The sequence below is a fragment of the Pelodiscus sinensis genome, chromosome 12 (genome assembly GCF_052426305.1).
Source record: "Pelodiscus sinensis isolate ZL-2025 chromosome 12, ASM5242630v1, whole genome shotgun sequence".
NCBI lineage: Eukaryota > Metazoa > Chordata > Testudines > Trionychidae > Pelodiscus > Pelodiscus sinensis.
This window is the reverse complement of record NC_143063.1, coordinates 22004804-22017450: the sequence shown is the minus strand read 5'-3', so window position 1 is coordinate 22017450 and position 12647 is coordinate 22004804. Positions and strand designations below refer to the sequence as shown.

The following is a 12647-nucleotide window of genomic DNA, read 5'->3' as shown; positions in this document are numbered from 1 at the left end:
AGCCATTAGTGGTATGCTACAGCACACATTCACAAAGGGAGTACAACATGCCCATGGACTCATCAGGAAAGGTTCTGAATAGCTGCAGCTCCCTGGTTCTTTAAGCCTCCAGACTTGACCCTACTAATACAGAGAAACTAGTCTGCTCACAAAACAGGTTTTTTAAAATTCTAACTTTTCTTTTCCTCAGAAATGTGAGTTATAATTTCTGTTACACACTACGTTCACTCTCCTACATGTACACACACACACTCACAAACCAGCAACGTGTCTGAACTCTTGAATGTGAAAATTTTGCTAACATAGTAGATAAGTAACTAAAGACAATAAAACAAACTGTATAAAACTATGGTACGCCCACATCTCGAATACTGTGTACAGATGTGGTCTCCTCACCTCAAAAAAGATATTTTGGCCTTGGAAAGGGTTCAGAAAAGGGCAACTAAAATGATTAGGGGTTTGGAACGGACCCTATATGAGGAGAGGTTAAAGCGACTGGGACTTTTCAGTTTAGAAAAGAAGAGACAGAGGGGATATGATAGAGGTATATAAAATCATGAGTGGTGTGGAGAGGGAGGATAAAGAAAAGTTATTTATTAGTTCCCTAAATAGAAGAACTAGAGGACACCAAATGAAATTAATGGGTAGCAGGTTTAAAAAGTTCTTCTTCACACAGCGTGTAGCCATCCCGTGGAACTCCTTGCCAGAGTAGGCTGTGAAGGCTAGGACTATAATAGATTTTAAAGAGAAGCTAGATAATTTCATGGAGGTTAGGTCCATAAATGGCTATTAGCCAGGGGATAAAATGGTGTCCTTGGCCTCTGTTTGTCAGAGGCTGGAGAGGGATGGCAGGAGATAAATCTTGATCATTGTCTTCGGTCCACCCTCTCTGGGGCACCTGGTGCTGGCCACTGTCGGCTGCCGGGATACTGGGCTAGATGGACCTTTGGTCTGACCCAGTACGGCCGTTCTTATGTTCTTATGTAAACCACCCTGTGGTTACATCTAGACTACAGGGGTTTTTTTTAGCAAAAACCCTGTCGCGTCCAAGGAACACATTTGCTCTTCCGCCTTTTTTTGTGGAAGAGCAAACGTGCTCTTTCAGGGAGCCCTGTATACCTTGTTTCAAGAGGCATAAGGGCTCTGCTGAAAGAGGAGGCTTTTCTGCCATTTGGCCCCATCTAGACGGAGCCAAATGGTGGAAAAGCCTCTTCCAGAAAAAAAAGCAGAAAAAATTATGCAACATGTGGAAAGCATGTTGCGTAGCTTTTTCCATAAAAACTTCACAGTCTAGACCTAGCCTGAGTGTGTCACAAGGACAACATTCTGTTACCCTCCAAGGGCCCGTCTCAGGAATCATGGGTGTTCCACATCTCCCTACAGTTGTGTCAACCAACCACAATCAGCATTCCTAAATCCTAGTGACTGGTTTCCTGGTTTTGCCAGAGTGGTTGTTCTGCTGTTTGGCAGAAAGAAAAACAAACACTCCATCAGGAATCCCAGAACCTCTCCTACCCCACCTTTTCCTCTGAGGCTCCGCCCCATCTACTCCTCTTCTCCCCACCCTCTGTAACATGCTGTTTCCCTTTCACCATCTCCCAGGTCACGAGGGACTAACCTGTGAAGCTGAACGAGGCTTTGGTTGAGTAGGGCTGACACAGATGATGACCCAACAGCTCCTCCATCTGTAGTAACTGGATTTGAGTATTCAGTCAGTAGATGTGACTGGACACTATCAGGTGCCCTTTTGGACCAGACTTACTGGTTAGAAACCTAGCATATGGGACTGTTTGTCAGTTAACACTTTTAACTTCATCTACATAGGTTGAGCCTGTCCACTTGTTCACAGTAGGTAACATTTTCCCAAAGCAATATAAGTGCCTAAGTGTCACTAATTTTCAAAGGGAACTTAATTACTTTTGAAAATTGTTCCTAGCATTCAGAACGAGTTCACAGTCTATATGGGACCATTTTCCAGGAGAAAAATATTTCAGGACAACAGGAATAAACAACAGGCATTTTTGTTCAGTCTGAAACTTGGCTGCAGACATGATCATGGCTGGCTGATGCCTAAAATGAACAGCTGAATTATTACCATAAAACTGTATTGCTGATAATTAACCTTAAAAGAGATGCAAAGTTCTTAGATGTTCAGAACTGTTAACCTAGCACTGTACCATTTTGCAGATGAATGCTATTCAGGATTCTGCAAATGAAAAATCCCCTACTCTTTTCTCTTAATGAACTGAACACATGCATGAGTGCCCCTTTCCAATCAGTAAATCTCTGCAAATCTGTGGATATCTGCTTTATAACCGTGGTCTCTACAGACCATGTTTGCAGATCACAGATCAGATGTGGAGGGACGCTATCAATTAGCTTAGCTAGGCAGACACACTTACATTTCAGCTCTGACCATAAATTCTGCTCCATTTCCCAAACATATAAAAAACCTTTTTTTTTTTTTTATTGGGACAGCAGTTGAAAGAGAGATTCCAAGTTAAAGAAACAGGGACTGATTTTTCTTTCATTTCTTCATCAGTCAGATAAAATTCCATAGAAATCAATGACATTACAGGCATCTAAAATTGTGAAACCAGAATCAGGTCATAAAGACATATGTTAAATATGCTTCTTATTATTAATCCCCCTTCCCCTCCCCACACACACAATGTGCCCCATTCTAGCAAGTTAGTAAGCGGTTTTCATTTTATAAGTATATTACAAATGGCTCCTGGATGCAAATATTTCTCTCACTGAAATATGCCTTTCAAAATCAAAACATTTAATTAAATTAAGATTTCATTCATTATGAAGAATTTCAAACCCTAGTTCATACCCCATTATCTACATGTTGCTTGTCTATTCAGATCATAAGATCATTGAGGTAGGCACTATGTTCCTGCACAGTGGCTACAAAATGAAATTGGACTAGAGCCTCTGAAATAAAAACCTTTAACAACAAGAAGAACAGTAGTGAAGACTTCCTAGCACTGAACAGGACCAACGGCATAATTTTCAAACTTGAGCTTCATTTCTATTGGTGCGATTTTGTGTCAATAGTAGATTGCCTCCACATTTTATACCTAAAGGAAAACTGATGAACAAATCATTAGGGGTTGTAGAGCTGTGGCAACAAAAATGGAGTCTCAGCTTAAAAATCATGAGCAAAACACAGTTTAAAATTTGGCTGTTTAAAAATAAAGACCTAGTCAATGATATTTTCTCTTTAGCCCTAGACTAAAGCATGCAAATTAAACAATACAAACTCTTCAGTATAATGGCACAACGCCAATGTATATATCTTTTTTATACTGAAGCCAAACAGTACTTTATGTTAATTAACGTTTCTATTTATTTCTTGGTGCATTTATGAAGTCAGATGCATTGTGAGTATCCACCCACGTACAGTAATAGGATACAGAAGTCCTAACAAATACAACATCAGGCATAATAGTCTCTTAAAACCAATCAAGATTAGCAATTACATTCAATGGTTGAAATCCAAGCTGGCAAATCATCAAATTCTTCAGTCAACATTACAAACAATGCTCTGTAGAATTTTGAAGTTTTCATAAACTCATTGTGCCAGAGATTGGAATCCATTGTGCTAAAAAGAAGCTTGTTTCCTGTAGATACATATTAGTTCTTTATTTTCTGATAGTGCTTTATTGCATTTTCCATGCCCACTGTAAATCATCAGTTCGAGGCTTTTGACCTGTTAAGGCTTCAATAATATTTTCCATTTTCCTCCAAAATCCTATTCTGTCCAAGGGATAATTTAGCCAGCCTGGAAGGGAAAAGAGTTGTTTGTTAAAAATATTTTTCCAATCATGTCTTCTTTTTGTCTTTCCTCTTATTACAAATATTATAACTTGTTGATTACTGCTCTTCTTAAGCACAACATAAGCCACTGCCAACCCATACATTAATGATAATGTTTAAAGTACATGTTGAAGAGTTGTTGCAAAGCAATGTTAATGCCCTCTGCCTGCAGTCTCTTTCTCCTACCCCCACCATTCCTACTTACAGTACTTCTGTATCACATCCTTAAGACGACAAGCTTTTAGTAGCCTGGGAATCATATTCTCCTGAGCTTCATTCACAATCTTTTATGCACCACTAGATCACTGTACTTTTAGTTCAGTGCCACCATCTCAGTACTCGTTCTGTGGGCATTCTACACATTTTCCACTTAAAGTACCCTATTTAAGATCTATCTTTAAATTAGGGCTAGCAAAACAAATTTTCAAAGGTATCATCAATAATGAAATAAATAAAAAAAAACTTAGCAGATGATTATGGATACATTTAAAATAGTATCAAAGAATCCAGAACACATAATTGCTGCAAACTAGCTTCACTAAATTATATGCAGCTGCTATCCTTGAAGCCATTAGCAATCTAAAAACATGATTTCCTTTTATAGAATGTCTAGTCAATTTAAAATTACAGCTAACAATTTACAGAGAACACGTGTTAATAAAAGCATAGGTATGTTACATATTTTTTGCATAACTGCAATATTTGATTGCCAATTATATATTGCATTAAGTTATACAAATACACTACCATCTGTGGTATGCACGTAATAGTTGAAAGATTGAATGCTACTACATAAAACCATTCCTGTAATATGACAATACTGTGTTACACTGAAACATCTCCTTCATTTATGAGTAGTTTCTAACAATCTAACTTTGCATGAAAGAGAAAGAATTCTAGGCATCGCATTCTAGAAAGCACCAGATTTATAATATATTTCTTTTTTGATAATTCTCGTTTTAAAGCAAACACATCTTATTAGAAAGCAGCACCAAACAAAATATCCAGTTTAGAATAATCCATTCAATAGGAATGCATTTTTTTTTAACTTTCCAAATTCTTCCTCTTCTCCATACGCCACAGTATCAGACATTTCTCTAAGGTTTTATTTACCTGTGGTGATGCAAAAATAAGTTTCATGGGGTGCTACATGATGGATTCTGTGGTGGTTCCTCGGTAAAATGATGTGCATATCTTGCAAAACTGTGACCCATAGAGGCAGCCCAAAGTAGGAATGGGACCACTTATGAATCTGATTAGTCATTGTGACAAAAATAGCTAGTGCAAACATAAAGCAGTCCCAAGCATATGTCTCATGTATATATTCTATTTGGGGAAAAAAACATTTGACTATTAAGCAGTTTGTAAGACTATGCAAACACAATACATTTTAAAAGCAAATTTTGCATGTGAAAGTTAGATTATACCATTCAGTAATACAGGGAAATAGTAATAGGCAACTGAACAGTTCAGACTTCAATAGCTACCCTTATAAAATAGCTGCAATGACTAAACAATGCTTATGACATAAACCATGACCTGTTTTGGTTTTTTTCTGAATATGGCTAAACCAGAGGTGGACTACAGTCAGACTTGCACATACAACCAACCTACATTAGTAAGCAGGCATAATCACTCGGGATGTTAAAATTTGTTTAATCAACGAGTCAATGGATTTTCCATTGACTAGTCAATAAGCAGGGGAGTCACAGCGGAGTTACCTCCCAGCCCCAGGAGCTAACCCTGCTTTGGTTCTGCCTTTTAAATGTAGGAAGAGGCTGCTGGTTCTTAATACTTTTAAAAGGCTGAAACGCAGCAGGGGGGACCCTGCACAAGCCAGGACAGCTGATTCCTGGCCCACGCCTGGTCCTTCCGCTGTGCTTGTGATATTTAAATGTATTTAGAGCAGGCAGGCTCTTAATACATTTAAAAAGCAGAGGTGCAGCATCTGGGACTGGGTGCAAGCCAGGGTCATGCCCAGTCCCTGCTACCCCCATGCGATCTCTTCCAGGGGCTGGAGAGAACCAGTTTTTTAAGGCAGCAAGGAGGGGAAGCTTACATCCCTAATAACCACACAGGCATAATAGCAGTCATAATGATTACAAATGTTTTTATACAAAAACACCACTTATTAACTTACACTAATCATAATAAAAAGCACTACAGTCCAAACAGCTGGGAGGGAAAAAAAGTTGAACTCTGGCATGGAAATAGGTCTCATGGAGAAGTGTTGAGGGCTGCAGTGGAAAACAATTTCAATCTTACTTACAATCCACCAAAACTCTCACTGCACAAATAGTCGATATTACATGGGGTTTGTCCTAAGCTTCTAAAAACTGAGCAGCTACTGCTGCATTACATCCCAAGGAACAGAAAACAGTGCACCTCTCCCCCGCCTTTTCGCAAAGTGGTAGGGACACAAAGGGTGTAACAACTGTGCATTGCAGGTCTATGCTATTGTGTGGATCCTCCTTTTCCTACCACTTCAACGGGAAGTTGCACTAGTTCCCCATATAAACTACTTCAGCCACTCCTCTTCATAATGTAGCCTCTGTGAAATCACTCAGCAGTTGCTGAATAGCACACGGGTATTGTTCCCTTTCGCCTTCCTTATGCACTGGATAAGAAGATATACCACCTAGTTCTTATCTACTCGTGAGGGCTGGATAGAAAGTGCACTGTGTGCACACAACAACTTTGTCATATATTCAAGTTCTTAGTCCCCTGAACGAACTGGATCTACTTCCCAATGGCTCTGGTAAAAGAAATCTACATCCTGCTCCATTCTCCCCAAAAGCCCATTTCAAAGGGAACATGCACAAGAGTAGGAGACAGGAATGCCTAACTTCCATTCCCACACCTGCCATTCTTTGCGCGTCACGAATTTCATTCATGCATTTACCTTTTACTGCGCCTATTTCATATGCCACAGCTTAGCACTAAAAGGCAATATTTTCCATTCTGTGATAACAATTTTTCTGTATAAATTAGAACAGAAAGGTACTGTGGAATCCCAGACCTCACTGTAGAAATTGTTGACTCTAATAGGCCACAAGTGGATGTATGCCCACGTGTATATACTGTGTGTGCATGCACATATGCACAGAGCGCTGGCCTTGATGTCAGGTCAGCCTAGATTAGGGATGTAACCAAGTAGTTGAGTAGTTGACTACCCAACAACACTAAGCAACTATTCGACTACTCGTTCCCCCACCCTTGCTGCCTCTGTATCAGCCCGTTCCTCCTACCCCATCTCTGTGATGCCACCTCTCCAGTCCCACGGTACTTGCATGCTCGGCTCTTACTACATTTAAGCTGCAGAGCTGCAGCAGGAGTAGTTCCTGGACTGGTGCGACCTGGGACAGAGCAACTTCCCTTCTTGACTAATTGTGTAGTGGATACAAATTGTATTGACTACATCATTAGCCAATTACCTGCCTCTTAACATCATTAACCTACATTAAGTAAGATGGAGACACCCAGCTATTTGCTTGTAAACATTTATGCCCTGGGCATATGTTCCATTTTACGGCCGTACTTTGTTCTTTTTATTCCCAGTGGCTACACACTGTAACCATGTTGCGTAATAATAACTGAAGCACATTATGTTGACCCTGAGGTCTTCATAGAGGACTGCTGCCTACTATCCTTCAGCAGCCAACTCAGGAGACAGTGAGATGCACATTTTTTGTGTGTTTAGGGGAAAAAGTCCCATGAAAGCAAAAGTTTAGCTAGGAGCAAAAATTGTGCTAACCAAGCTTGGTCTATTACATTAATGAGTCCACACAAACAAGTCAATCTTTTTTCTACAATAGATAGTAATTTGTTGAGTCTTTGTTTGGATCAGAGAGCACAAAAAGGCTTTCTAGTCAAAGCAGCACAGGCAAGCAATTCTACTTATGACACAATTTATATTTATTACAGAAGAGATTGTATTCACAAACCCTCAAGACACACATAAACAAAAATAAAGACAAATGTTTTAAGGTATGAGTATTAGAAAGGAATATTATGATTAAAAGGAATACCATATAATTAGCTTCACATTTATTAAGACTTAAGTCTTTTTTGGGGGAAAAAAGGTTTGCACTCTTATGTGAACAATCTCTCTGCCATTGCAATAATTTATCAGTTGGTCCCTCATATCACCACCAGATGGGGCTCAATTATAGCTGAATTAGTTTATCATTATACAATTTTATGTTATACACACACAACACTGATATTACATCGATTATTTTAAAATATATCACAGGTGCATACTCTGTCTTCTAACCAAAATGCATATTTTAATTATCAACATGATCAATTATTATACCTACAATACACTCAAAACTATGTAAATTGCATGCCCTATTTGGATTAAGTTTCCTTTAATAAGAAGAGCAAGTATGAGCAAGAATTACAGTGCGAGTTTTATAGCAGGCTTCTGCCTTGCTGGAATTTACAACATATGGAGATTTCACTGCCTGTTGTGAAATCACGACGAGTACTTTAAAGCTTGTTCTCATGCCAGTGTCTTGTTTAGTTCCAGGTTAAATGGTAGCATCAGGATAAAATGCAGTTATATTAATTGGAGGTTGAAATCAATTACAATCAACCCAGGATTATTTTTGCTTTATACAAAGCAATTTTTACCTCTAAAAAAAAAAATAAAAGAAAAAAACCTCATGTCATAGAGCTTCAAAATTCAGTAAGGGAAATGTCCTATTTTTATCACTTACTTCCTTGCTTCCTGGAGGCTTTTCTTATTTTTTTTTAAACTTTCCCCTTCACAGTTGACACAAGCAATTATTCCCATAGAAAATAACTGTGCTTCCATTTTAGATACTCAACTGTTTCAGGACAGATTTTGGGGGGAAAGAGAGAGCGAGCGAGAGAAAAACAGAGAGCGCATTCACCCATTTTCTCAGCCTAGGCAAAGCAATGCTGCGCACTCTAGTCCATGTCAATCAGCAGAACTTTGTGCTTAGGATCATCAGCAGCTGGGACCTCAAATGTCTGTTTGATAAAGAGGTGGCATAATGGCAACCAAGAACTCATAGACTCATAGACTTTAAGGTCAGAAGGGACCATTATGATCATCTAGTCTGACCCCCTGCACAGTGCAGGCCACAGAATCTCGCCCACCCCTCTTAGAATAATCCTCTCACCTATGTCTCAGATATTGAAGCCTTCCAATACTTTGAAGGCCCCAACATGCAGAGAGTCCTTCAGCTGTGATCTGTGCCCAATGCTACAGAGGAAGGCGAAAAACCTCCAGGGCCTCTGCCAATCTACCCTGGAGGAAAATTCCTTCCTGACCCCAAATATGGCGATCAGCTAAACCCTGAGCATGTGGGCAAGACTCACCAGCCAGACACCCAGAAAGTTCCCTATAGCAACTCCTATCATCCCTCCATTGACCTATTTCCAACTGGAAATGAATGGTCAATTAGTTACCAAGATCATGTTATTTCATCCAACCATCCCCTTATCATAGAATCAGAACTGGAAGAGACCTCAGAAGGTCGTCAAGTCCAGCCCTCCACTCTAGGCAGGACCAATCCCATCTAAATCAACCCGGCCAGGGCTTTGTCAAGCCGAGACTTAAACACCTCTAGGGATGGAGACTCCACTACTTCCCTAGGTAACCCATTCCAATGCTTCACTACCCTCCTAGTAAAATAGTTTTTCCTAATATCCAATCTGGACCTCTCCCACCACAACTTGAGACCATTGCTCCTTGTTCTGCCATCTGTCACTACTGAGAACAGCCTCTCTCCATCCTCTTTGGAACCTCCCTTCAGGAAGTTGAAGGCTGCTATCAAGTCCCCCCTCACTCTTCGCTTCTGCAGACTAAACAGACCCAAGTCCCTCAGCCTCTCCTCGTAGGTCATATGCTCCAGACCCCTACGAGGGATAAAAATCACAAAATGGTAGAAAACACGACCAGTCTGACTGACACTTCACAAGAGTGACAGGACGGTCAAGTTAACATGAAGGTGCATGTCTGTAAATCCACTCCCTTACTAATAGCTTAGAGCCATATTCAATATTTTTAAAAATGAATTTCTATGGCTTCAGCTCTGAAGATGTCAGGGGACTTATTGGACCTGGCTCCTCATCCCAAATCTACAGCAAAAGCAACACATCTCCCTCACAGAACATCTCTCACTCAGCGGTATGGCAGCACCCAGTTGAATCATACAGAGCCTTCCTTCCATCGTAGCTCTACATCCATATTTCTCGAGAGATGTGATCCCAGAGTCATTTTCTCAAAGACTGACCTAGCAATTGATTAGTCTTCAAGATACACTGGGTTTTAAATAAAATCTGAACGCAAAAAGAAGCGACCAAAATGATTAGGGGGCTGGAGCCCCCTATGAGAAGAGACTGAAGGATCTGGGTTTGTTTAGTCTGCAGAAGAGAAGAGTGAAGGGGGATATGATAGCAGCCTTCAACTTCCTGAAGGGAGGTTGCAAAAAGGAAGGAGAAAGGCTGTTCACAGTAGTCACAGATGGCAGAACAATGAGCAAATGGTCTCAAGTTACAGTGGGAGAGGTCTAGGTTGGACATTAGGAAAAAACTATTTCACTAGGAGGATGGTGAAGTACTGGAATGGGTTACCTAGGGAGGTGGTGGAATCTCCATCCCTAGAGGTTTTTAATTCTTGGCTTGACAAAGCCCTGGCTGGATTGATTTAGTTGGGATTGGTCCTGCCTTGGGCAGGGAGCTGGACTTAATGACCACCTGAGGTCTCTTCCAGCTCTATGATTCTATGAAGTCAGTCAAACACTGATAACATGGTATTTTATGTCACAATTTTTTTTCAAAAAGGGGAGGAGTGCCTAAAAATGGGCTTTTAAAAAAAATTGTAATGACTCCTGGCAAGCAGATGGGGACAGAGGTGGGGGGAAGGTTTTGAAATGGGATTAACTTAAAGTCGGGGTGCTAATTTATAACATGAAAGTTGACAAAGAATCCTTCTTTATGGTTGTAAACAAAACACCCTTTCCTTTTGTGAACCAGGTCATTTATTGAGGAGTCTAACTTTAGGCACCCGTTTTTGAAAATCTTAGTTTGCATCTGTAAAACTTTCAAGTAAGGAACACAGGACTGCTTCCATGGCATTATGATTATGGTGTTATACCAACATATTAGTATAAAAAAGAACCTAAGCACACTGCAACACAGAAAGTTAAGATGAAACAATCTCTGAAACACAGCAGAGTGCATTCCAATTTCTGTCTTTTGCCTAGCATTGCTAGAGTGGTTTGGTTTTTTACATCTTCACTTCCAGTTCCAGGTGCTTTTCTGAGACAGAGAGGGGGTCAGCTACACTGTTCTCTAAAACTAGCAGAGCGCCCACAGAGCAGCATGTGTTTCTACTGGTGGTGCACATCTACACGTACTGCAGTGGAAGTTATTCCACACGTGAATGGAAAAAAATTAGAAGAAACATTGGTCAACTATCTTCTCTAGCCAGCTCCTCAGACACATGTTGCCTCCATACTTGCTCTGCAGAGTCACAGCAGAGAGGAACATGGGCAGCGAGAGTAAAGTAAACAGAGGCTACCAGGGAAAGGAGGCAGACAGCGACGCCAGATATCTAGTGGCATTAGTACCCACCCTTCCTCAAAATTTGTCCGAGACAGGCTTCCCTAATGTAGACGTGCTACCTTGATTTAGAACCCCAGGAGGCACTGGGGAGGAATAACTAAGGGTATGTCTACACGGACGTTAGTTCGAATTAACTTTGATAGGCACTACACTAGCGCTATGCTAGTTCGAACTTAATTCGAACTAGCGGAGCACTTAGTTCAAACTAGGTAAACTTCATTGTACGAGGATTAAGCCTAGTTCGAACTTACTAGTTCGAATTAAGGGGTGTGTAGCCCCTTAATTCGAACTAGTGGGAGGCTAGCCACTCTGGCCAACACCAGGGAAACTCTATTGCCCCCCTCCCGGCCCCGGACCCCTAAAGGGGCACGGGCTGGCTACGGTGCCGGTGCCGGTGCCAGTGCCAGGTGCAAGCCTGCCAGCACCCAGCTAGCAGACCCTGCACCTGGCACGGCTCGAGCCAGCCACCCGATGCCCCCCAGCCCTCCCCCTCTTCCCGGGACCAGGCTGGCGGCTCCCGGGAGCTTGCCTGGGACCACAAGAGGTGGGCACCCGCCTGGTCCAGTGCAGACATCGTGGACCTCATCCACAACCTCCGCACTAGGCACAGGAAAGTGGCCGTCTAGGGCAGGATAGCTGCCAGCCTGGCCACCCAGGAGCAGGGGTGCATGAAAATCAAGGTGGTCCACTGAGACCCCCAACCCTGAGCCCTGAGCTTACAATGGCCGTACTGAGTCAGACCAAAGGTCCATCTAGCCCAGTAGCCTGTCTGCCGACAGCGGCCAACCCTAGGGACCCTGGAGGGGATGAAACGAAGACAGTGACCAAGCAATTTGTCTCGTGCCATCCCTCTCCAGCCTTCCACAAACTTTGGGCAGGGACACCACTCCTACCCCCTGGCTAATACCACTCCATGGACCCAACCTCCATCACTTTATCTCACTTCTCTTTAAACTCTGTTGTAGTTCTAGCCTTCACAGCCTCCTGCAGCAAGGAGTTCCACAGGTTGACTCTTTGCTTTGTGAAGAACAACTTTCTGTTACTAGTTTGAAGCCTGCTACCCATTCCTTTCCTTTGGTGTCCTCTAGTCCTTCTATTATGGGAACTAATGAAGAACTTTTCTTGATGCACCCTCTCCACCCCACTCCTGCTTTTATAGACCTCTATCCTATCCCCCCTCAGTCTCCTCTTTTCTAAACTGAAAAGTCCCAGTCTCTTTA

The 12647-nt window shown here is 41.6% G+C and overlaps 1 protein-coding gene across 1 annotated transcript in view; it reads right to left on the bottom strand.

The window, feature by feature from the left end:
- Nucleotides 1-2762: 2762 nt before the first annotated feature.
- LOC102453654 (plasmanylethanolamine desaturase 1-like) overlaps nucleotides 2763-12647 on the bottom strand; it is an 86417-nt gene continuing 76532 nt past the window's right edge. The window contains exons 5-6 of the mRNA XM_075940231.2: nucleotides 4939-5151; nucleotides 2763-3790 (exon numbers count right to left, since the gene is read on the bottom strand). Coding sequence (XP_075796346.2) covers nucleotides 3669-3790; nucleotides 4939-5151 — 335 coding nt within the window. The 3' untranslated portion in view covers nucleotides 2763-3668. The remainder of the gene's footprint in view (nucleotides 3791-4938; nucleotides 5152-12647) is intronic.